The 27,089-nt window shown below is 33.3% G+C and overlaps 2 protein-coding genes across 2 annotated transcripts; both read right to left on the bottom strand.

The window, feature by feature from the left end:
• Positions 1 to 8,732: 8,732 nt before the first annotated feature.
• On the bottom strand, positions 8,733 to 9,978 carry LOC123700170. The gene is made up of 2 exons (XM_045647308.1): positions 9,732 to 9,978; positions 8,733 to 9,496 (listed from the first exon to the last, which is right to left on the bottom strand). Exons 1-2 carry the CDS (start codon positions 9,913 to 9,915, stop codon positions 8,940 to 8,942), a joined length of 741 nt encoding a protein of 246 aa, XP_045503264.1. The 5' UTR covers positions 9,916 to 9,978; the 3' UTR covers positions 8,733 to 8,939.
• Positions 9,979 to 11,116: 1,138 nt separating this feature from the next.
• LOC123700169 lies at positions 11,117 to 13,084 on the bottom strand. The gene is made up of 3 exons (XM_045647307.1): positions 12,826 to 13,084; positions 12,312 to 12,471; positions 11,117 to 11,563 (listed from the first exon to the last, which is right to left on the bottom strand). The coding sequence occupies exons 1-3, from the start codon at positions 13,004 to 13,006 to the stop codon at positions 11,161 to 11,163; spliced, it is 744 nt and encodes a 247-aa protein (XP_045503263.1). The 5' UTR covers positions 13,007 to 13,084; the 3' UTR covers positions 11,117 to 11,160.
• Positions 13,085 to 27,089: the final 14,005 nt, after the last annotated feature.

Here is a 27,089-nt window from a genome sequence, read left to right as displayed (position 1 = left end):
TCATACACAAATTTAATAGCTAGAGTCAATCAACAAACAGTTTGATTTATATTTATATACAGTAGGTAGCCTGTATGTAACCTTTTACCTTATGTTCGAATAATAATAATTATTATTAGGTCTGTATATTACGTATTGTTGTTTAGTATTTATCACAGAAAAAAAATTTATATGTAATATGTATCTATAAATTACAATACTCGAATATACACCTCATGTTAAATTTTTAGAAGATATCCCAAGAGTTGGTATCAAATATCGTATATTTTTGCCTAGTACTTAATGACGCTGTCACAAATCTGCGTTACTCAAATTTAGGTATCTAACGTCGCCACGTGGTTCGCGGGAACATCGCGCTCACGTAAACATAGCGCATTCCATTTTATACACCATCTTCATACTTGATATTATTTTTAATTTATTACGAATTTTAAAAATTCTTTTTTGTACTTTTATTAGTAGGTACAATTATTCTGATAAGTATGTTAGTTAGTAACTAACTTTAAAAAAAGTGTGTGTTTTACAAAACCTCTAGTAGGTATGTACCATAAACCATTGTATGCAATATCTAAGCTTTTTAAGAAATGTTTAAAATACTTTTTTAAGAATTATCATACATAATTTATTATTATGTTACCGGCAATGTATTAAATCCGGCATTGTATACAATTCTTAGAAAATATGTTACATGTATGTTATTTCGAGATACGGTCCGAATTAAATAAATTAGATTCGTCACATTACCTAGGAAATCTGAACTTTTCCTAAGGAGCAAAAACATTTGCAAATGTGAGTGGTTTTTGGGAAAGCTATTAGCCATATTATGAGGTCAAAACTAAAATCCAAGATGGCGCCGACGAATATTTTACATCTTTTCGTCATGGGTGTCATTTTCATGGTTTTTGGGGTAACTATTAACCAATATGAGGTCAAAACTAAATTCCAAGATGGCGCCGACGAAAATTTGACATCTTTTCGACATGGGTGTCGTTTTCATGGTTTTCGGGGTAGCTATTAACCAATATGAGGTCAAAACTAAAATCCAAGATGGTGCCGACGAAAATTTTACATGTTTTCGTCACGCTGAAAACGATAATTTTGTATGGAGTGTCCGGGGTGTGACTAAACGCTAAACATAAGGACATTCTCCCATTACGATACGCACAGGCGATTCAAGTATCACATGCAGGATACTTGAATCGCCTGTGCGTATCGCAATGGGAGAATGTCCTTATGTTTACCGTTTAGTCACACCCCGGACACTCCATACAAAATTATCGTTTTGACCTTAGAGTATACATAAAGCTATGTATACTCTAAGCGCATGTCACTACTATATTCTTATGCTAACGAGAAATATTTTATTTGTTTTTATATAAAAATTGTTTAAGTATTAGAGCAATCCATACGTTACAAATTATTCATAATTACAACTATCTATATTTCCCAGTATCAAGCATGGACGTCACTATCAAAGTCTTTTTAACTGACAAATGTCTGCTTAAGATTGGCACAACTGAAAGATGTGACACCCGCCCTCTATAGTTTACTAATATTATATAGTTACTCTAGTCTAAGGTTTTGACAGACAGTTTCAATAATTTTTACCGAAAATTCACCTATATTCTTAAATCAATCCCTATGAAAAGTATTTTAAGAAATAATTTCTGAGCAGACAAAATATTTAAAATGAACCATTGACACGAAAAAGTCAATGAATGAATTGTAATTGTGAATTTATTTATTTTTTAATCAATTTTATTAATAGTTTAGTAAACCACACAATTGAAATAAAAAATGTATTTATTTTCAAACCATAATATATTATAATTATACTTATAATACAGGATAACTATAAATTACTCACACTAAAATATTTATGTCGATATGACTTATCCTTGAAAGATCTTTTATCGAATCGTATTTAGAGGTATTTAGTATTTACAGGTATTTACGTATTGTTGACAAAACGAAATCTTTCGTTTAAGTTTGCGTTGCAAATCTAGTAAGTTTATTAAGTTACATAAAGGTTACATAATTACTAAATATTTTTTAGTTGCACAAGTTTAACGAGTTGTCATTTTGACCAGAAGTTACACACTCCAACTGATTTTCAAGAACTTTCCGCTTTTTGCATTGTTTTCGTAAGTCTTTTTGTAACTTCCCTTTTCGAGAGTTTTTGCTAAGTAAATGTTTTTTTTTTGTTTGAGTACTTTGTTCAGCATGTGAAATACGCGAAATTTTCGAATCTGTCTGTGTGGAAGCTTCGTTGGTTTCTTTTTCTTCGGTTTGGATGGATTTTTCTGGATTTTTTGCTCCAGACAAATCTGGCAAATTAAATGATGGGACTGCGCTCCTTTTTAATTTTTTAACATTATGGTCTGTAGATTTAAAATGCAGATCGCACACATAATATCTTTTGGAAAGTATTGCGATGGGTTTTTCTGCCAAATCCCAGCGACCAACAACTCGTAACCACAGCAAACACCTGGAAAATATTTGACAATTATGTAAATTATTGAAGTAGATTACATAAACAGTTCAAATCTATGCTCAATACGTATATTGTACCTTAGAAATTAAGTGAGATATTAATTGACTTACATTGCCTCGTCACTTGGAAAACTAAAAAATCTTCTGTTTGCATCATATTTGTCTGATGTAAAACACCCGTAAACAGCACAAGATCTAACCATTTTTTTGCAATTATTTTTTTTAAAAACGAAAATCGATTTTCACTAATCAAAAATAATAAGTATACAATTTGATTAATGTTGTCAAGCGTAAACTTCGCGCGTGTCTTCCCTGCGGTAAGAGCAAGCTAACTGACGTGTGATCGTGCGCGGTGCGGGCAGCGGGATGAGGTGTTTACTTTTAGTGGGAGGGGGTGAGTGGCCGTGGCGTTAGTTAATATGTATACAGTCATCAGTTGTCTAGTGGCATAAACATACCTTCTATACATGAAAAATAATTCCATTAATTTACTTAGTTGTATCTAATATTCTAATATATTTAAACAATATGAGTGTAATACTTAGGTATATATAAAACAAAGAAATTGTTGAATATTCGTACAATACATATATACTCGCATTTATATGTCACAAAACCACGTAACTCCGGTTCACATCCCAAGATATCCATCACAAAAGTTTCGAGCTCGGGAAATTCAAAGTTGAAACTTCAATTCCTTGCTATCGCACCCTTTTTACTGCCGGCACTTTCTTTTATGGTCACGAACACTCCAATTTCCTATTTCAGTTCGCAAACGGAGTTTTCTTAAACTTCTTTATATAATTAAAAGTTTATGTTGCCCTTACTCTAATTAATTTACGTGGCGAATCCAATTTTCATGCTTTTGTGTGAACGTTTATGCTTTATAATATGAAGGTCAATTTTATATTTATAAAATAACGTCACGTTCGTTTGATGGTTATTTATTATATTTATTTGATGGAATCCAAACACGAACGACAGTTCTGATATAGTGAACTACAAGTTACATAGTACAGGGATTGATCGGAATTATTTGAACATTTAATATAAAAAATGATTTACGTACCGACCTACGTATACAATTTCTTTCAAGTTTTTGACTATTATTTATTTCATATTTAAAAAACCGAGTTTAAACCCGTTAATAAATAGTTAACCTAAGTGGAAAATTTTCTTCTCATAGACACAGTTTGATTGATATGCTAAGTGCCTCGCTCCTCCATTTCACATCAACTCGATATTTTACGAGAATCAAGTTTTACTATAATCATAAAACTGTACTGGAGATATAATGTGCTTATATATAATTATTATCGTTTGAGTTACTGCCTGACGATACCTCTTTACGGTATACCCAGGATTCTTTATAGTCTTTTAACTTTTTCCTTACTGTTTAAAATTTAAATCTCTTCTTATCTTTTTAATTGAAAAAGTGTCTAATGTAACTAGAGACGATGGCGTAAATGAAGATACTTTATACAAAAACTTAATCTATAACTTTCTCTGTTTTCTTATACTGTGTTTCTTAATCTATTTGTAGAATTTAAACACTTATTTTAATTCACAACATCACCTAATTTATAAACCCTTCAACAATCAATATCAGTTCACATGTGAAAATATATAGCGCGGATTTATTATAAACACAAAAACGTACATTTCTGTTTACATCGTCTATATTAAGTAGGTTTTGATCCACATTCCTAGACTTGCTCTCGGCTGCCGTCCGCGCGGTATCGACCGGCCCACGTGGCACGCCTCAAGGTTACAGATCGCTTTTCGTTATATTTAGTCCATTCATTTAGATTACTTATTGCTATATACTTGCATACGCTATTATTATTCACGCTTTATCTGAGCATCATTACCATATCTTTATTATTATCATACCTTGCTATCAACTAGCCTATTTCTAATTAATGACCTGTTTTCATATTTCGCAAACAAATATTTATCTTGCTCAAAAGTTATAGCGTAAACACTAAACATGTCTATTTAAAAATGTATAACTATCTCAGTTTGTTGCTCGCTGTTTACGTTCATAACTATTAGACATTTCTAATTTCTTTATCGCTAAAGTTCTGTTTTCTTCATAAATGTTATTGATGATTAATTGATTAATATTACCTCGTGTAATAGCTATATAATAAGTTAGGTACCTATATATTATAATAAGTTGTTTTGTTTTTGTTCTTCGTGTACTTGTACTTCGTTATAATGTAGAAACTATTGTTTTATTTCATAACGATTGGTATATCAATTTTTATTTTATTTCACCTTTAAAATTAGTGAACTATTGCTCAGCAGCAGATAATTTTATGCGTGATATTTTTATCTGACGATCTATTAGTTAATGACATATTAGTTCACTCTCGATTTAATAGTTTCGTTGTGTGATATCGAGTAAATTGCTTTTATAATAATCTTTTTGTTATGTATGTCGGGTTGTATAATAGAAAGCAATTAATCTCAATGTATATTTTATTTCATGTAACAATTGTAAATAGTAATTAACAGAAAAGGATTGTATAGAATGCCGTGTATAAGACCAATGTAAAATCAAAGATGTCTTCCCGAAATATAGTGTTGCCAGATGACGCTGTGTGTACCACAGATTATCAATATCCAATTTATGGTGCCAACACTCTCCCTCGTTATAAATTCAAAGGTTCAATCTTTTTGGAGGTCTTCTCATCCTAGTACTACGACGGATTTCAATTCTGGACGGTGTAGGTTCATGTGTATCTGGAATTGTTTCTGGTACAAGGTTTTCTGGTTGGTAATTTCCTGGACTTTCTACTGGCTGTGTAGATGATCTTCTTCGAGTAGGACTTGTATGTAATATTACTGTAGGGCTAGGTTGTATGCATTCTTTTTCAGGTGAAGCTGGTGTAGGTGAATCCTCTTGCAGGTACGTTGGTCGGTAAGTATCTGGTGTATTAATGTTCTCACTCAAACAAGATGTCTTTATTATCTGATCAATATGTCTGTGATGTATCTTTCCATCTACTTCCACCTCGTAATGTAATTTTCCTTTCCTCTCTAATATTCTTCCAAATTTCCATTTGTTACTATCATACATCCTTATTTGTACTCTATCCCCTGGTTTAAACTCTTTGTTTACCTTTAATTCTTCATTGTTGCAATCTCTAACTTCTTGTTTTCTTTTCACTAAATCTATTCTTGTTCTATATATTCTTTTAAACATCATTTCTCCTGGACTCTGCCCTGTAGAGCTATTAGGTGTTTTTCTATACATCATTAAAAGTATGATAGTAATAGTAAGTATGATAGTAACAAATGGAAATTTGGAAGAATATTAGAGAGGAAAGGAAAATTACATTACGAGGTGGAAGTAGATGGAAAGATACATCACAGACATATTGATCAGATAATAAAGACATCCCATCCTCGTCGCCAATCTGTTATGTATGTCGGGTTGTATAATAGAAAGCAATTAATCTCAATGTATATTTTATTTCATGTAACAATTGTAAATAGTAATTAACAGAAAAGGATTGTATAGAATGCCGTGTATAAGACCAATGTAAAATCAAAGATGTCTTCCCGAAATATAGTGTTGCCAGATGACGCTGTGTGTACCACAGATTATCAATATCCAATTTATGGTGCCAACACTTTTTATTCTTATGTTAAAGTAATTTACACAATAAAGAAAAATAGTCATCCATACACGTCCAACTCGACAATAGAAAACATATACCCCATACGCTGGCCATACAAAGTTATGAGTCCACTATTATCATTAACCGCAAGATCTCGGGACCAGTTCCACAGGTTATACATTCAGGGTTACAGACCGGGCTTTCTAGACTGAAAAACTGTGTAGGTGGCCTGGCTTTCGCAACATTTTGTAATGGGTTTCTAACAGGTTCTTGATTGTGTTTTTTGTTGTTTTTAACTAATTTCGATGTAATTTCTAGATGGTTCTAAAACTCTGTTTCCTTCAAGGTTAAATGCGTATTTACTGCGAATGATTCATAGAATTTGTCTACCTATATACTGATACACGAGGAAAAGCGTGTGTAAATAATATTCATTCCAGTTCAATACGCTTATCTTCTCAATCTATTGGAAATATTTCAACAATTCTTCCTTAAACGTGTACAACTATGTCACAAATGGCAGAATATTTCTTTACAGAGCCTGACCTAGAAATAACTTTTCTCCGACAATATATTGCACAATGTCCATTAAAATATTTAACCCACATTCTCGGAATGTCGCGATGCGCCACGTGCGTGGATATAGCACAAAATATATTATAGATATAAGATATACATAGTATAGAACAGTCGCTTTCTCTGTCCCTGTGTCCCTATGTATGTTTAAATCTTTTCAACGGATTTTAATACGGTTTATTTTAATAGATAGAGTGATTCAAGAGGAAGGTTTTAGTAATTAGTATACGCGGGCGGGTCGCTAGTTATTATAGTATAGCTTAGTTCGCTTCATGTTCGCTTCTATCTGGGTGGTTTGACGTCACTTTTTAACCGACTTCAAAAAAAAGGAGGAGGTTATCAATTCGGCCGGTATAATTTTTTTTTTTTTTTTTTTTTTTATGTATGTACACCGATTATTCCGAGGTTTCTGAACCGATTTACGTGATTCTTTTTTTGTTTGATGCGGGATGGTGTCGAATTGGTCCCATAAAAATTTTATTCGGATAAGCCCAGTAGTTTTTATTTTATGAGCATTTTTGTCTGTAGGTATTTTATTCGGATAAACCCAGTAGTTTTTATTTTATGAGCATTTTTGTCTGTAGGTATTTTATTCGGATAAGCCCAGTAGTTTTTATTTTATGAGCATTTTTGTCTGTAGGTATTTGTAAATTTTGCAAGTGCAAGTTTGAAGTCGGTTGTTTTTAACGCAGTTATCACTTGTTAGTCTATAAACCTAGAAAATATCGAGACATTTTGTTTTTGGTATCTACGATTCTTTACTGTAGGTATATTGAAAGTTTTTATAAACAATAGAAATAAACAGATGTAATCTTAATCATTTTGAATACTACACACCTACCTGCTATGTATTTTTAGTCATACCTACTTCGTAAACTGCGTAAAATATCAAAGTAGGAATCTTAGTAATTTCTTCAAGTAATAGCTAGGTACTTATAGCTGTGTATCCATACTAATAATATTATAAATGCGAAAGTAACTCTGTCTGTCTGTTACTCAATCACGCCTAAACTACTGAACCAATTATTTGCATGAAATTTGGTATGGAGATATTTTGATACCCGAGAAAGGACATAGGCTACCTTTTATTGCGAAATATGTACCACGGGCGAAGCCGGGGCGGACCTCTAGTTATATATAAATTATCCACAATTAGCATTTACTAAAAAAACACAAAGACTTTGTAGTGTTATTTTATTGTTTATGCGTCTAGGTACTCTTTATTACTTTCCCATAGAAAAAACATCTAAGTATTCAAGGAAATCTATTCATAAATATAAGACGCATTCACTTCAATTATTTGTTTTGCCTTCTCCTAATAATAAATGACTTCATAATTACTGTTATAATTGTCTTATCAGCGCATGTTTCGAGATAATTTATAGATTGTTTTTATTACAACTGCGTTGTTCTTTGCTTTAGTCTGTGTCGACGATATTTTTTACTCTAATATGGAATGTGTAAAATGCGTACGTGATTATCTTTTAATTTTTAATACTACCTACTTGCATTTAGTTTTGAATTTTAATGCAAGAAAACATTATCAAATTCTTAAAATAAATATATTCTCAAATAAAACCCAACCGAAAATCAAAGAACGAAATCATTCAAGTGACTTTGTAGGTAAAATGTATAAAATAAATTCTCTGGTATCGGAAGGGTCAGGCGGGCGAGCGACCCAGCTGTATCGATCGCGACGTTGCCGCACCGACTCGACTTTCCCCGCGTTGCCGCACCGCGCTTTATTATGACTTGTTGCTGTCTGTCGTTCTGCGTACAGCGCGCGCTGATGTAGGTTGCGACTTGCGTAGATAATTGAGCGTCAGATGTTTTCGTCGACCTGGCGTTTTTAAGTACATACTGCTACAAATATTTCGTGGTATATCGTTTGTTAACATTGTCGAACATCTGCCTTGTAATTTAAAACGTGCCGTATAGGTTGAACCTTGGCTATTTATAGGTTATATGCTAATGAAAAGTATTATCAATGAGCTAATTGAACTTAAGATTTATTATCATAATAAAAAACAAATATATTCAACAATTATTTAATCAGATATAAAAACAATACTGTTTTTAATAATCACTTGACTTTATCGACGATTACATTTCCATGCGTGTTTAAATCGACTTATCTTTTGCGATATTATTTCGTTGCGTTTTTTGCTTTACGTCTATTATGATAACTAATAGGGTTTCACAATGAAAATATTAAAAGTATATTCATCTATTTATTATAAATTATAATGGATTAGAACGTATTTTTTTTAATAAATGCAAAATTTGCGTGCGAAATTCTAATTTTTGGTCTAGATTAAATTCGTGCACTACCGGTAAAAGAGAGTCAAAGAATAATTTGTCCTCATCCGGAACATTGGTTGACGTAACCCGGACTTCCTCTTCTTTCGGTATTTCTAAAAACTCGACGCGATTTTCCTTCACTCTTCTCTTTCGTTTTAAATTTTCAATAATAGATGGATGGTCATCTTCACTAGATGATTCCGCTTTAATTATTAAAGTATCGGCACCTAGATTGCTTGGGCTCGATTCATCAAGTCTGTCTTCAATCGAAGTTGATGGGCCTTGCTCGTCGTTCGACGAAGAATCCTCTTTAAAATTAATACGGTTCTTTCTGCGTTTCTGAAAACGTTTCCTGTCCATGCTTCTCGTCGGTCGGTGCTGGTACACCACGTCGAGGAAGGACATCCTTTCAGTGTGTGCGTATCGTGAGTCTTTTTTTCGCAACGAACGCACATAGTTGTCACGTAGGTTTCTCCATTTGCCTTGTAATTTTTGAACTGAAACAATTTAGTACATTGATAATACATACAGTGTCCGGATGACATTATCTTTGAAGATAACATAATAACTAATTAGTAATGTAAAAAGTGTTAAATTATGATATTATTATCCATAAACCGTTCAAACATTATATCAATGTAAACCGTAACAAAACGTACAATATAATATAATAAATAATAATTAAAGACAAATACATATTTATAAAACTAAATAATCATTTTAAATACTTACAAATATCTAACTGATTAGAATCTGGCAATTCATCAAAGTTTATTATGAATACTCTTGCGATTTCCGCCCATGCTTTATCCTTGTACCTTCTCAGCTTATTTTCATCGCTAGTCAAATCCCATATAGCTGGCTGTTTTGATACTTCAGCGATGAATAATTCAGCGTCTATCGAATATGTCGACATTTCGGAATTAATAATAAAGCGTTTAATAAGACTTCGTTTGTAAAACGCGCGTCGATCGCACTCGAACCGCTGACTGGAAATGAACGCACTACGCAGCGCGAGCGGTACGACTCCGCATTCCAGTTAGCCGTGCTGGCAACGTCGCTTCAGCGGTCTGCGTTTTGCGGACTGCGTTTCAGTATTCAAATTCAATAGAACAAGTAGTAACATTTACATAATAATAATCATTAATATTTAGTTTATAACTTTAAGAAATTGCAAATCACAAAGTAATTCAATTCAATATTTTAATTTATGGCAGTAGGTACTTCTATCTCTTCTATGTAAAATTAATGAACTAAGATGAAATTATTGTAATCTGAATCACAAAAACCCAGTTGCTCCGTTTTAGTGTAAAAGACCGGTATCTAACAAACATTGTTTTACTTTTGTTATTTTTATCCAGATGTTTGATTAAATTATATACATATAAACAACCAAAAACACAAAAACAGAGCCTTCACATGTTTTAAACGAAACTCATTGAGAGAAATGTCCAAAGTATTAAAATAAATGCACTTTATTCTCGTTCAGGTAGAAGTTTAAAATAATAGAGAAAGTTTATAAAAGGGGTTTATTCCTTGAATAGAATAGGCGTTCAGGCTTTGTTAAGTTTCCAACTATTTTGTATAATTCTATTTTGATGAATGAGTCTAAATATTATATTATTTAACATTAAACCTTTGTGATATTTTTCTGTTGTTTGTTTTACTATTCTGTGGAAGATTTAATTTTTTAATTTCGGGCCAACTGTTCGTCGAAATACTTGTTTACGTTTCGCCTATACTAAGCTTACAAAATTTAGTTTTTGTCTGATGTAATAAATTAAATAATGTATGATTATCCATATTAAATATTTCGTTTGTTTCAGGTATATAAAGGCGACAGGTAAACGAATTAGTCAAATATTTATCATAATATCCATTTATATTATCATAGCAAATACTTTAATCTTAGTATCGAATTCTATGAATTGGAATGGGATTTATTCATAAAAATACATAATAGACTGTAAATTTAAAAATTAGCATGAGATTACATCCTAATTAATTCATAAATGTAACGAAATATTAGTTATGTAAACTTATATAGGTAAATGATAAATTAATCCACATAATATGATTTATAACTAGAGATAGTCAAAAATAATACACCAAGTATAAAAAAAACAACTTTAATAAACCTTACAATAATCAACAACTTAGACTAGTCAAAACTATCTCTATTCTGTCTTTTAACCTGGAACCGCTTGTCATGCGAGGTCCCCGCTTCGAGTTTATTAAAATGCGTAGTCACAGCCTCCTGCATAATGTTAGCAATCTGTGCTCTGACCCACATCTTAATGTCTAGAGGGAATTGTTTCATCTCTGGCAAAAACGATAATAAAAATAACCTATCGCTGTCACCGTCTTCTGACATTTCTAGTGGAAATATGGGCATTTCTACTTCTTCTGTAGGTGCGAATTCTGAGCTAGGCTTTTTCACGCGGCGTCGTTTGCGCGTTTTTGGGGTTGGTATCACTACTGGGGTGTCTGCTGGCTCTATTTTGGGCGTGTCTTCGTCTACGTCGTCCATGATGATTTCTTCTCGTGTTATGTCTTCTGGCTCGCTGTAACAACGATAAGGTATTATTAGTTCTGGTTAAAGGTTATGTTACAATTTATAATGGCTGTATAATATAATAACAGTTTTATTAAGATTCAAGAAAATAATTATTTATTACGAACGATAACTTAATCTAATGAGGAATATGCAAATCCCATCATTTGCGAATAATATTTAATTAACTAATTAACTAATATGTATATTTACCTACTGATATCTCCGCGACTATAATTTATCCGCGAATTAAGTAACAACTAAGTTAATTTATTCTCCGCTTAAGTTAGACGTCTAAACACGGTTAGTGTAATTAGCTAGAAATAATGGTACTCATTAGTAATTAGTAGGTACCTACGCTTTCCCTGTTAACTTAATATACCATCCTCTCTCAAGTGTAGGCTAGGCACGACTATCTGCCCTAGTACCTACATAGTTTTCCTATATTATATGTGTTAGTCAATTTTCTATGCTATGCTTATGCAGTTATGCTATTTTTTTGTATTTTGGCACGTTGTTCAATGAATCGCTAAATGTGTTGCTAAGCGCAAAACTCTAGAACGGCTGAACCGATTTCGTTAATTCTTTTTTTATAATACATATTCATTGAAGTATGAGGATTGTTCTTATGGAGATAAAACGTAATCATGTACCACGGGCGAAGCCGGGGCGGTTCGCTAGTACGTAATAAAAAAAATACATGACGTAAACAGTAGGTATATATATTCCTCTCTGAGAATATAATCAATGATACTCACTCAGTCTCATCGCTGACATCTCCGTCGAAGCCTCCGAGAAAACTCATACGTTTGAAGTACATATACACACGTCGGTGGATTCGAACCCCTGACCTCCTTGAGCGCAGTTCCCGGTTGTAAGCGTCGCGCAGTGACCTCCATTTCTTTTGCAACTGCAGTACTGTTGGCAATATAAATAAGTCAGTGGAATACAAATGATGCGTAAAAGTATCGGCTAAGAGGTATAAAAGTTTATTCTAAGGCTATATTAACGTTAGTAATAATAACTATGCTTTTACTATACGTTTGCAAAATTTACAACGTAATAATCTTAATCACAATCAGGTATCCTATTAAACCTGTTTCAAGTAAAAATGTTTGTTATTCCCCAATATACCTATCCATATTATTGAAAAAACGTACTAATGTATTACCTACCCAAACAACAGTATTACAGAATAAATAGGGTTTATAGGACGCGTTAATCAACAAAACAACACGTGGTGTCGCAATGCGTTCAGTCTAAAAAACGCACCTCGGTCGTACGCAGTGGCCTTGTCGAAGGAGTCCCAGTTGGGGAACAGCGCGGCGCCTATCTCCTTCCAAAGTACCAGCTTCTCGTCCCGGTCGAGCGTGTGGTGGCTCTGATACAACCCCGGTCGCTTCTTCACCTCTTCAATGAGCCGCACCGGGTTGAAAGAGTACTCGCCGTTCATGATATGTGACTCTGCGACGAAAAGACGCGCGCCCAGCGCAACAGTCGCGGTCGGACTGACGCGCGCCCCGTCGCGCGCCGGTCGCTGATTGGCGGGCGCTGCGACTGTCGCGTCGGAATTATGTCAGCTGATTATTATTATTGAATTGTTTTCACTGTTGCAACGATGTTTCGCTGCTTATTTTACGTCGCACTGTCGACACGTATCCGTGACGTTGTCAGTTGCAAGTTCCATGTTTGAATTTTTGTTTTTTTATTCGATAGTCATTACTCATTTGTATCGTGTAAAAAGGCTGCATTAATTATTCCTATAGTGAATAACACTATGTTTATCTCATGTAATTAGTCAAGGATATTTTTACTGCACTCGTTAGCGTTATCTAAACAAATGTTAGGTATCCATTTTATTTAACTTTAATACAGGTTTAGGGCTAGACTAGCAGACTACTAATAGCTTAACCGGTTCAGTTACTAAATTGATACCCGCTCGATAAAAGGTCGTCTGTATTCTGATATAATTAGGTAGCCTAGATTTCAAAGTGTCTCAACTCTCGATATTATTTATTTTGGTATTAGGTAATTTAGGTATTTGGTTATTTTCGAGTTTATGTATTTAAGGACGCGGATAAAGATGTTATATCTCGCGGAATGTATTATCGTAGATAACTTTAAAATATTTTAAAAGATAATTATATTTGATAAATTTCTTGTCTTTAGAATTTATTTATTACCTACCTACTATAAAACTTGGATTAGTCTGAAAATAATAGTTTAATAAAACAATTTTGGACCTATAGGTATATGCTTGGTATATGTATTTCGATTCTCAAGTATTTATATGCTGTATGTACCCTAATTCCTATACCAAGAATAATTTTAATTGTTATGTCGCGAGTCGCTACTCGCGACTAAGAATCGAATCCGGAACATTGAATTCATCGTTAGCAGACTGATTAAAGCGATTTGACTGTGGATATCTGATATACATGGTATATCCTAATTCCTAAACACTTGGCTAGAAATACATGAAACAATAATGATCGAACGTCGGTACCACACGCGTGATTTGTAGTCGCATAAATCAAAATATGTATTCGTAGACATGTAATTACTTTAATTATGGGTTCTAGTGTTAGATATTTATTGCGTGTGTGTGCGTGAGATTTCGTCGTGTTGGTGATGAATTGCAGTTAGGTTCAAAAAGGTTGAACATCAATTATTTATACGGGAATATAAGAAGGAAAAATACGATGCACGATGAAATAAATTTTTTTTGTGGTATCAACCTCGAAAAACTTTAAAAGATCGATGAAAAACAACTGGCGATTTGAGTTATCAAAAATTTCATGGCAACGAATCGCTCGAATGTCATATCTCAAGAACGAAACAATAATTATTTGTTCGGAAAGTTTAAGTCTCAAGTCAAAAACATAACTTTTGTATGTAATCATTCCGTGCGGTATGTAATCCCAAAATACATCGCGTGGGTACAAGATATTGATGTGGGGCGGTGCGGCAACGTCGCGTCGCACTTTTGCCACACCGACCGGCCGGTACCGCTATGCGAGGTTGCCGTGCCGCCGGCCCGCACGGTGCGGCAACGTCGCGCCTTCACTTTGCTAAATTGCGCGAGTTTGTTTATTATAGGCTAATTGCTGGCGATTTTTAGATATGAACGGGTCGAGCCGTCCTTCCTGCACGTAATCGCAGTAATCTGTACTATACACTCTACAGCTCAATTGCGTTTTTGTTGTTCGTCTGGGGCACGTGTGTCGTGCCCTACTCAACAATCAAGGTTAAATCTATATTCAGAATTGTCTTTTCATATTCGATTCGTTTTTTTGGAGTTGAACTGGCTTATGGGGACTTATGTATTGTGATTTGAATTATCCTAGCCATTGTTTTATACGACTAGGACTTTTTACTTGGGATTTATGATTGTGACAGAGTCGAGATATAAATCTGAACGAATTATTTGTTATCGCGAATCGGGGAACTATTTACGTGATAATGTTAACTGATAATGGTTTATCGTTGGCCGACCCCAGCGATACGTAATACAAAATATGTATTTACTAGCCTAGGTACAAAGTTCAGTTTTGTTCTAAAATACGAAGTTACGACGAAATAGGAAGTTCATCTTAACTCTTAAGTATTACTAACTGATAAACAATAGGTATTAATTAATTTTACAGATTTGCTAACAGAGTTCTAACTTATTAGGTATCTACCTATAATCTATATAAAGTAAAATTTTAAACTCAAATAGGTACAAAGTCTCTCATACATTATTTAATATTGAGTACCTTATAAACCTTAATTTATTTTACTTTCAAATGTTGATTATACATAGTACCTACATACACATCTTCGAAATCTAAAAGAAAAGATTTAGGTGTGGTATAAGATTAGGTATTTCAAAATATTTAAGTATTGTAAGAACCGCGGTAGATACGAAGACATTAAAAAACTCGATTTTTCTAGTCATCATTATTTATGGGCATTAAACTACACTCAACTCACTGGCTATTTCCATTTCATATTTAATGATCTTCATTAAAAATAGCTCAGTAGTTTTTGGGTGACGCAGTTCAGTACAAAACAAGATATAGGTACATACGTTGTATAGATAATAGAATTATAATTACATTAATAAATATTAATGTAATTATAATTCTTCTTCTAAAGTAAAGTATAGTACAACATAGATGATAGAATATAACAAAAGAACTACTATGCTTAGGTACTGCATTTGTATGTATGTTACTGCTGAACACATTTGGATAATGTTTGTCATTCAAATCAGCCACGCCACAGGTAAAAAATTCTACGTATCTCCGCGGTCATGTACAGTTTTTAGAAGTATATTTTTGTTAAAAATAATATTATTGTTTTAAAAACCATTAGAATTAGTAATTATTAACATAATACAGATTAGCCTTTCGAAGTAAATGAGAAAAACGATAAAGATAATATATTTATGTAGGCAGTAGCATTAATCGGTGGACCGGTTTTAAACCCGAGTGAGATTTTTATTACAGCCATAAAGAGATGCGATTAAATGCTCTTATATTAAAATACACATATATGGGTATGTTTGAAATTTTCTTTCAATACTCTAATGAAATTTTAATACTTCGTACGTGCATCCAAATTAGTTTCCATTTTAAATGCAGTATTTCGATGCTTATAGAAGTTTAACGGAATGAAACGAAAATATACATACGCTACGAATTGAGAACCTGATATTTTTAAAGAAAAATGCAGTTAAAAACGTAGGTATACATATTCTCTGAATCCGAAAATATAATATTAGCAGATGTTACTGAATACAAGTTTTTCAGACTAATTTCTACACAGATCCGTTTAAAACTCACGTGATGATACACAAACACAAACTTTAAAAGTATGCTTCATATTTTAGATATTATGCTAAAGGCAAGCCTTCACGGAGAGAAATGACTCATCATATACAGACATTGGAATTTGGAAGTCATTATATAATAGTTTTAACTTTTTATACAGTAATGTAGCTGTCTGTCTTTCTGTCTGCTACCTTTCCAACATAAAAGATCAATGTTATGATATTTACTTACAAGATGACTAGACTAGATAACTGAAATGACGTGAGGAATCATAAAGTTTTAAAAAGTTAATAATATTTGACGTGTTCAATTTAACTTATTTTAGAACTTATGTTTTCTGTTCTTAAACGTTTTCTGTGTTTGCATATTAGGTGTTTAAGTTCCAAACTTTAATATAACCTAATCATTAACCTAAAATTATCTTTGGGCGTGGGAATAACATAATATACAATCGGTTATTATGCTCATAATTTACAAGGTGTCTATTATGTGATGGCGGTAAATAGCTAAGCTGCAATTATTTGTAGGTGTTGGATTATAGGTCGAGCTAGGCATAACGTGTATAATATTAATATCATAATAACCAGTTGGGTTCATGAAGTACAGAATGGATACCTACTTATTGTTTATGTGAAATTATTACGTGTTATGTGCTTGACAAAATGTACTAGGTATGTTAGGTTTGGTTTTGGTATAAAATCACTAGTAGATACCTTAATATTTCTTGATCAAAATAAATAATTATAATTTACATTTAAATAAGTATTCAATGATCACGATTTACGACTTTCATAGAAGAATTCGCATATGAAATAATATTTATCTTGCAAACGAGGCTTTTCAGTCCCCGTACTATGATATCTTATAGTAGTATTATTATATTGTGGAAAAGTGACAGCGCTATATAGGTCGTCTAGCGCCCTCACTGTCCTACATTGGGAATAATACTGTTAAGACATCATGGTAACCGCCCCGAAAGCTATTATTATAATCTGTGATGATGCCTCATCGCACAGAACAGCACTTGAAACGAGTTTCTCAGAAGAGAGCAGAAATAAATGCGTTTCCAAGAACCGCGGCTGGCAGCATTCTTGCACAGGAAACGATGGACATATCACATACATGCTTTGATATTGCATTTATGTGTATCGAGTTCTGTCGGTTTGTTTTTAGATTACTCATGAACAAGTAAGCCATCGATTTTGAACCTACATTTTGCCCCTTCGTGCTTCTGAATAGGGTAGACTGGGTACGGTTGAAACAATTTCACTTATAACGACCATAACTTTGCTTTTTATAACCCGAGCGATGAAAAATATATGTTAAATAAAAGAGCATGTATCTGTCTACTAATAGGCACTTTGGTTTTAGTTCCAGGTGTATTTTTTTAAATAGTAGATCAAATTAAAACAATAAATCCGATTTGTTTCCACCGTCCCCATACCAGGGGCGGTTGAAACAGTGATTGGGGTCAGTTGAAAAACATGTGAATAATACAAAATATAGTATTAAAATATGTTTTATTGATTGTTTATTTTAAATCTAACAATAATTAAGAAACTCTCTTACAATAAGGTCTGCTCTCTACACATGGTGACATACAAACAAGACAGAAGTACCTGCTCCTCATCTTCTGATGATATCTTCTCTTGTACATTTTCTTTTTGCTTTAATGGTGTTTCTTTTACATTTTCCTCCATCAAACTTCGTCCTTTTTCCTCTATCCAATCGCTTCTTCACTTGCTCAGCTCTTGTTCGTTTCAAAATTAATTCTGGCTCTTTTCTTATCTCTTGCTTATCTGTTGTGTCAGTGTAAATAGTAGACTTCCTAATTTTTCGCCCTCTATTATTATACCTTCTATTGTTATATCCTCTATTATATCCCATTTTTTTATTTTCTTGCTTGCCAGAGTCATCTCGCATTCGAATTTACCTTAGAAGCGAATAATCGTGCTTCTCTGCCGCTTTTTGCAATGATTCTCCGGTTTTCACCTCCTCATATGCGTCTTTGTACTTCGACAAGTCTATTTGTCTTCCCAAAATCTCTCTTACACGTACTATCGGCTTCTAAAAAATCAAAAAACAATTAAAACAATGTTTCAACCGTCCCCAAAAAAAATGTTTCAACCGTCCCCAACTCCTACTTTAGGTAAAATACAGTTATAGTAATTGTAACAACAATGATACACAAAAATTAATCACAATTTCATATTCCACAAGATTCACTTCAAACAAAAACGCACACTTAATACTGTCACTTAAATAGAAACGCCAATAATTGGAAAAATCTCCAAGCCAAAATACTTACTTTTGGTCATAAAAACACAATAGGGTCTTATAAAATCAGCTGAAGCGCGCGGAGATCGACGCAACTTTGTTGTTCGTGTTTAGAACAGTTGTGCGCTTCATTTTCCCCTTGGACCCCTAACCCCCCCACCAACGGTTTGCGAGATATTCGTGTTGTTTCAACCGTCCTTTGTTTCAATCGTACCCAGTCTACCCTACTGTTTTGTAACTTTGACTTAATTACTATGAGTATTGAGTTGTTTTTGAGGATAAGTTATTTGCTGAATACTGTACTATGTATTACAGAATACTGGAATAGTACAATTCGCTCTTAATGCATTAATTATCTGCTGCAGAAATGACCGTCCATGTCCCATCTGGGTCATACAAGTAACAACCATGACGTGCATACTACAGAATTGTTCTCAATAATTATATTAATAACAATATTAACAAAGAATACACTGCACTTTTTGCACAATGCACATCCGTTCTATTGTCGGCAGATCTTCATGCTCCCTTGCATGTGCGTCATGCATGGGGAAACCACCTCTATATTATACCGTACATTCGGTTCATTTCAGCGTAGCGTACTCGCATAATAGACCATAAAATGTGCACTGTTAAACTTAACATTATTGTCAATAGTGAACGCCTGCGACTATTTCAAATAATTCTATGGACGTGGGCTGAACGTACCTACCCTGTTTCAAAGATAACATCCTAATGTAAGTTTTGATGGGATGAAAGTCCTTTTACCTGTTAATGCAAGATAAATAACAGATGTATAGTATTAAATCTTCTCTTTAACTTTATTTCGATGATATAATTTAAATACCAGATTACTAATACGATTAATCATTATCTCTCTTTAATGCCATTTGTTAGAATCTTCGTTTCCTAATTCCTGTTGAAGAATGTACAATATATTAATGAGTCTGCCGACATCCGACAACTGTATCAAGAAAAAACTCCATTATAGTGCTGGTTAAAGCACAGAATGCACAGCTCCTCGACTGCTTTGTCCACACCGATGTAGGTTACCTACAAACGTTCCTAGTTAACTTTCAGCCGGATACGTCAAGTTACGCTCCTTCAATTAAACTCGCTCCTTACATTAATTTATTCTTGTACAGTGCGCTTTTTATAAGCAAGCCAGTGCCGTTTAGCCCTGTTGAATATGCAATGTAGTCTACAAGATTAATGCAGGTTTTTTCCTTCTGTCAGTGTGTATATTAATTATTTATCAAAGGAAGGATACATAGATGCAAGTAAAGTGAGAGCTTTTTTTGCCCTCTGTACCTGGAAAGGTCATGATATTTTTATGATTTCAATCTAAATAATGACTTGTGCTTGTTCTTTAAATAAATATACCTCTACAAGTATTATTTGTCGTGATGTTAAATGATGCCTATGCAGTAAAAATAAAGGTTTGTAAGTAAGAATAAAGATCTGTCAACGTGTCCAAATTACATCTGCATTGTAGTTGACTCATTTATAGAAGTACATAGTAGCATACAGTGAATATTAGAATTTGTAGTAAGTAGGTACCTACTGTAATTTAAAAACTAAGATGATTATCAATTTTTGTAGATTGAAATTTTTGATTAAGATGACCGGATTTTAAACGCAATTTATTCATAAACCAAATAACAAAATCTGTTAAGAAGTCTATACCAAATTTATTAGGATCGCATAAATAAAACAATAAAATACCATTGTATTTTTTATTAAATTAACATGTTATTAATAATTAAGTAATTCACGGATATTCTAGAGAATCGTAATTCTAGAGAAATTTAAGTCGTTTAAGTAGTACAGTTGGTAACAAATACGCAGGTAAATCATCGAGATATAGGTAAATAGTTTATTAGAAGTACAAGTATATTTGTTTTGCTCTTTTTCTCCAATCTGTCAAAATTCTTCATTAGATTTTAAATTTTTAATAACAATGTAAACTATCTATCTACTATACTCTAATCATATTCGAAAAACAAAAAACAGTAGTTAGTAAATAAAATATCAAATTTATATGCGCCTTACTCTAAATTCCTTATTATGAAAACTTAAAATTGAAAAAATTTTGAAATTAACAAATAATTTCAATAAATAATCTTTTGGAAAGCATGGGCATGGGAAATTAAATGGTACCTTATGTAATATTTCGTATAATTTGCTGCCCGGACGTTCCATTTTGGGCTTAAAATGTTCCAAGAAAGCGGCTTCTAAATTCATTACGTAAATATTGAAAGTATCTGGTGGTACTTTTAACGCATCGTAAAAAGAAGCACCTTTGTTGTATTCTTTAAAGTGGGTGAACATTGAAGAGGTATTAAGGTCTGGTATTTGTTCCAATTCACTGGCTAGTGTTGGGCAACTGTGTTTTTTCGCACACTTACATAGTAGAAATCCAGAAACATAAGTTAAAGCGCCTTCTTTGGGCACATCAAAACGATAATCAGTATCATTTATTGATACCAAAGATGTTGGAATATCAGTTTCTGTTTGATTTGTTTCTTCATGAAAGGTGTTTCCCTTTTGCAGAAAGTCACATATTATATCCTCTTGACAGGCACGTGAATTCTTAAGCATATCACTAAGAAATAACTTGGAAAAAGATTTCTGGAACTCGATAGGTGTAGGATTTCTACAGGTTTCTCCTTGCCGTCTAATCGCGTTAAAGAATTTTACAAAACAATCTTGATTCAAACGTCTGGTATGTAAACTTTTGAAACCTTCATTTTTTAAGTCAGTTGCTAGCATAAGAATGGATTGAATCGATATTGTCATGTTCTTAAACGTTTCAATTTCTATTGTGTTGTTTCCTGTAGTTTCAATAATTTTATTGAATGTTATTAGAGCCTCGTTCAATGCGTCTACTTGATAGTTTTTAAAAGAGAAAGAATTTTTATATTTGTATTTTGCTTGTTTTTTACTTGAGTTTAAAACATCAAATACATCATTCAACTGCTTAATAAAATCAGCTGTAGCTCTCGCACATTCAGGCAAAATTCTGTCCAAAATTAATTTGTTGAAAGCTGCATACACAGATAAGCTAAATATTTGTACAGCGTATTTAACGCGCCTTTTCTCAACGTTACTTGGATGTAAATGTTTTTCCGTTACCTTCGGAATCATTTGCAGTTCCATTTCTTTATCTTGACAATATAGATACTGTACATACTTCCACGAAATTGTTTTGTCATCTACTTTAAAATCGTTTACCAGTAGGTTATTACGAATGCTTTTAATTAAATGAGGAACATCAAAAATACAATATATTTTTTTATCGTTTATGAAGTAATACGGTTTTTCCGAGGTAATTTGTTTGATATATTCAGCATATCTATTGAAATTAGAGTCTTTATGAGATATTACAGCTCTGATATCTATTCCAATGTTAAAAAGTTTTGAAATCACTTGTTCTAACCATGATTCAAAATCTTTATAATTGTTTGCACTGGTGACGAAAGAGTAAGCTATAGGTTGATTCCAGTTAACAAAAATTCCACGGAGCATCAAAATACAGGCGTGCGAAGCAACTTCTTCGCTCACTTGTCCATTTATGTTACGCAGGCCAATAATTTCATCTCGTTTTGAATCGTAATGAAGATGATGCTTAAGATCCATTTCATATATAGATAAAGTGCAATATTTAGCAGGTTTCGGTAATGATTTTAATTTAGCCGACAGAAAATTTATTACGCGATCATTAAACTTTGGAGAGATAGTAATTTTAAATCGAGCTAAAGTAGTTTCACTGGGCAGATGTAGGAATGTTTTCAAACATCGATATGTTTGCGGGCTAGCAAAATGCAAATTTAGTGCGAATAACTTAAATTCAATGTCAAATCTGTTTCCGTTTGCATGTTTCTTCATTTTATTTTGCCATTCAATCAGTTTACAAAATCTTTTTGTAACTTCATCTTCAGTTTTAATTATAAACCGCTTCTCTTTGTTGGAATCTTTCCTCGGAACTCCTTTTTTGTATTTACTAAAGTCAGACTGAATCTTCAACTTTTTTAAGCGCATTTCTTCTAACTGTTGAGTTAGTTTTCTTTTCGAGGGCGTGTTTAATGTGTCAGCAAGAGCCACTGTAGTTTGAGTACTTTTACACAGATCTCCGTAAATTTCTTTTTGTGTAAATTCTCTTTGTATACAGCTGGAATAATAATAATCAGGCTCAACTTTTGGTGTGATCAATATAGGCGTAGAAGGATTTGTAGTTTGTGTATATTGGTCATAAGTTAGGACTCCCTGAGCGGATCTTGATGGGATTGCATCCGCCTTTAGCTTGGGTACGAACACGATTGAAGATGGTTCAAAATGTTTAGAGCAGATTGCGTAACTTCTTGGTTTTATATCTGGTCTGTCAAGGTCAGGTCTGTTGATGATTCCCAACCATAGCTTTCGTCTGAAAAATGAAAAGACAGTTTTCTTTAAAAGTATACTTATCTGTATTTATGTTATACAGAGTTTGTGCAAAGCAAATTACTATAAAGTGTTCTGCTGCGTAGCTGAACTTCGATTTTATGAAAACGTTAAAGTTTAAACAATTTTTATTTTTACTAGTTATTAAAAATTTAAGTAATACCACGTGTTCCACGGGCCAAATCAATAGGTATCTATATACATACTACGAGAAACGTTAAAGTTTAAACAATTTTTATTTTTACTAGTTATTAAAAATCTAAGTTTGTACCACGTGTTCCACGGGCCAAATCACTAGTAATGTATCTGTATACATACTTCTCCTATGAGTAGGTAGTGGTAATTAGTTACCGATATATAAACACGTTGTTGTACACATCGTCTCAAAAATTTACCCAATAAACTTTTTAAATGTTTGCATTTATGACCTTTTTTGCAGTAGTTTTACAAAAAACTTCATTGTTTACTAACTTTTAACTAAATTATTAAGTAACTTAAAAAATATGGCTTTTCAAAACACAGTAGGTATACAATTACTAGGTATATTGTACATTACTTATACTTAAAATAAACAGATAGCGAAACCATAACATCTAAAAATTCTGATTGTTTATAATTTCACTACCTAGACGTATATATATATATATGTATAAATTCTTAATAACCTATCACCAAGGCCAAAATATAATTTATAAAGGCCAAGGTCGATTTATATAATTATTAGGGTTCAAGTTGAATGTTCAAATGAGTATGTACAGTACCTTTTCTCATCTACAGGTAATGAAAAGAAAGACAAATTATCCGCTCCTTGTTTCGCTAAACACCCATCAAACGCGCAATGCTTCAAACCAGCCATTGTTGCACCATACGTGAGTTATTCAAAATATGTAGTACGTGCGGGCTCTCCACTCGAGCTCTGACCGCCGACTGCCGGAATGGCGACGGCGCCACTGTGTAGGCAATAGGCATTTATCCGTTATCGAAGCGCATGGCTGAGCTGAGGCCTGCCTTCTTGCTTGCTCGCTTTGCGCTCAAGATATTGAATTTTACATCTCAATGGAATATTTTATCATCCCGAAGTGTTGAGGCTAGTTTTATATTTATGATATACGGTTTAAATCAAGGCGAATGTAACAAATTCAATATGAACTTCATAATATTATATCTCCTTTGCATCAGGTAAACCGTAAACGTTTTATATGTAGTTTCAGAGTAGGTACATGTTTGATACGAAACTAACAGAAATTGAAAGCCAGTCTAGAAAGTACCTAACCTAGTTACCAGTTTAGAAACCACCTAATTTATTTAAAAATCAGTATGCCTTAAAGTTATGTATCTTTATTCTTTAGTAATGGCATGACATTAATTTTTGCTTCAACATGTTTTAAAATTTAAATGTATGTATTTAAGTAATTACTGACAATCATTAAAAACGTTTATTCAACATTCAATGTATTCGTTAATCGTTACTACGATAAACCATTACGGCCATAAAAATAACAAATAGTAAAAAATATTCGCCATCACGTCCTATGTAATCACGTAACTGCTGAATCAGTTTAGCGACGTTGCCGCGCCGCCTCCTGCACTGACAGTGGCGGCTGGCGCCACGTTGCCGCACCGCTCGGGCGTCACGTTGCCGCACTTCCACGCTGTTGAAAACGATTCATTCAGTATTGGCTTTGTAAAATATGCTTCTGAATTTTACTTTGTTACGTGCGTTGATAAACGTACCGTAATTTTATCAGATAAGAATGCAATGATGATCACAAAGAATGTTAAAACAAAGGCACAACATTATTTTTTGTTTTTGAATTTGATAGCAAGCATAATTTTAAATATTAATTAGGCACATGTAATTAAAGAGTCGTCGTGGATTAATTCGTTTTAAGAAACTTTAATTCACTATTGTTTGCTTTGTGCAAGCTTTTAATACCTACTTATCAATTAAATGTACCTAGTAAATCGTAACCAGGTGTTTTATTAGCCTAATATATTATTATTAGGTACAATTAAATATAGCCAGTCCTATCTGACACATAAGTACCTACCTACGTTAATTATATTACTTATATTATAGCATTATGATTCCAAAGACAAATCCGAAATTGGTTTGGTGATTGGTGATTAAATTGTTTACTGTTATTAGTGTGTGATGTCACGCCATTTCAAGTAATAATTTAATAATCATCGATATTTATATAAAAGTAGGTATAGAAAGTTCCAGGCCTATTACTACCGTAAAAAAGTATCTACTCAATAATTTTCCCAAAAAGGGTTATTTATCACAAAGGTACTTAAAATTTAGATCATAAGTTTTATCCTAAATATTCAGCGACCAAAACGGTCATAGAACTGTTAAATTACCTGAGATATATTCGTAATGCGCAAAATAAATGTAATATGTATGCCGTGGCACCTTAAAAAGTGGCAATTTTTCCCAGAATTTCTACAACGCGTTGTTATGCTTGCCTTTGTTATTTACGTGAGAAAGATCGAGAAGTTTTATTCGGTCTATTGTCTCGGAAAACTAGTTTCGACACGCGGCGGTGTGTACATCTTCTAGAGACCGGTTTGGGTGTTTGGTGTTTTTAATAACGGAATCTGATACACATGTTCTGTACATTGCTGGGCATGTTTAAAGATCGGTGAACGGAAGCGATGTTTCTCGTATGTACGAGGCGATGGATTGACATTGATATTGCTATTTTAGATATGGTTGTGAATACCTACATTATTATTTATTAATTATACCCATTAAATGTCTGTTTGAATTACTTATAAATATGATTAGAAATTTGACGATTACCTGCTATGTGAAATGAGTAAAATTACCTACGAATTGAGATTTATATTCTATCCAATTTAGATTATATATGAATTATGTACATACAAAACCAATGACATTTGCAAACCTTAACTACAAGTTTTAAAAATGATGCCATAAAATATAACATGCACCATTCAACGGCTCAATAGTAAAATGAGTCATTTTTATACGTCACAACGATCGCATAATACAAGCCATAAGCATTCTGGTATTCGCAGAAACGTAGTCTTGTAGGTAGTTAGGTACGCATTAGGCATTCCTGGCACATGGCCATTCATCGGCTTACTGTCTGTTTTAGCAGCAGACTTCCTTTCGGATTGCACTAGTATGTATTCTTTAGATTTACCCCGTTGGGCTTCGGTGCTGGTTTTATCTTTTATCCCGGTGAATCTGCCCATTTCAATTTCATTTGGAGTGGATGAATTTTTTTTTATGTGCTGGTGATTTGTATTTGAAAGAATTTTCCCCGATTTGCTATTTCCATACATCGTAATAAGCAATTCTTAAAAGTATTTGATAAATATTGGATTGGAAAATTGAGAAGCTTCAGCATCTAGATAATTATTTTGATTAGTTAGGTAATTATTATACTCAGTTAGGTAATATATAAATGCAATAATAATTAATTGACAACTGCCAATGTGATCTTCGACCTTAAAGCGGTAGGCAGTTAACTAAATATCTATACCTATATCATTACCTAATGACCAACCTCAGTTGCATGTATAATATAGTAAGCAAATATGCACAGAACAATCGTTGAAGCCCGGACCTAGACTCAAAGGTCACGCGTACCCACGACGTTATTTACAACGTCCAAAGAGTTATCGTGGACAACTGTATACGTTGACCCCTAGTGGCTTCCAGTGTATGTGAAGCAATTTATCTCGGCTTGCAGTTGCAACAATGTAGTTGTGAAAGTGAATACGTCCGGTGTAAGCTGAGCCGACCACACGAGAGTGTACGGATCGGGGCACTACGGGGCCCTGGATAGGGGTTGTACATAAGTGCTTAATGGGATAGAAAACAGGCTAAGTAGAGAGGTGTACTGGGTTTAAATCTAGAAAATATGTACCGTAAATAGGATCTACATATTATAATGATCTTATTATGTTTATTTGAGGCTTGGAGCATTTTGTTTCGACGTGTATAACTATTACTAAAAAAATCAA

Source organism: Colias croceus, chromosome 19, assembly GCF_905220415.1.
Source record: "Colias croceus chromosome 19, ilColCroc2.1".
Classification (NCBI taxonomy): Eukaryota; Metazoa; Arthropoda; class Insecta; order Lepidoptera; family Pieridae; genus Colias; species Colias croceus.
Note: the sequence above shows the minus strand (reverse complement) of the source record. Positions and strands in the feature narration are given on the sequence as shown.

Excerpts from the sequence above, each read along its gene's own strand:
- LOC123700170 (XM_045647308.1), bottom strand. The coding sequence starts at position 9,915 with ATGTCGACATATTCGATAGACGCTGAATTATTCATCGCTGAAGTATCA. Across the intron at positions 9,497-9,731 it reads TTCTAATCAGTTAGATATTT|TTCAAAAATTACAAGGCAAA; the intron begins GTAAGTATTTAA and ends AAATTGTTTCAG.
- LOC123700169 (XM_045647307.1), bottom strand. The coding sequence starts at position 13,006 with ATGAACGGCGAGTACTCTTTCAACCCGGTGCGGCTCATTGAAGAGGTG. Across the intron at positions 12,472-12,825 it reads GGCCACTGCGTACGACCGAG|TACTGCAGTTGCAAAAGAAA; the intron begins GTGCGTTTTTTA and ends TATTGCCAACAG. Across the intron at positions 11,564-12,311 it reads GATGTCAGCGATGAGACTGA|CGAGCCAGAAGACATAACAC; the intron begins GTGAGTATCATT and ends TCGTTGTTACAG.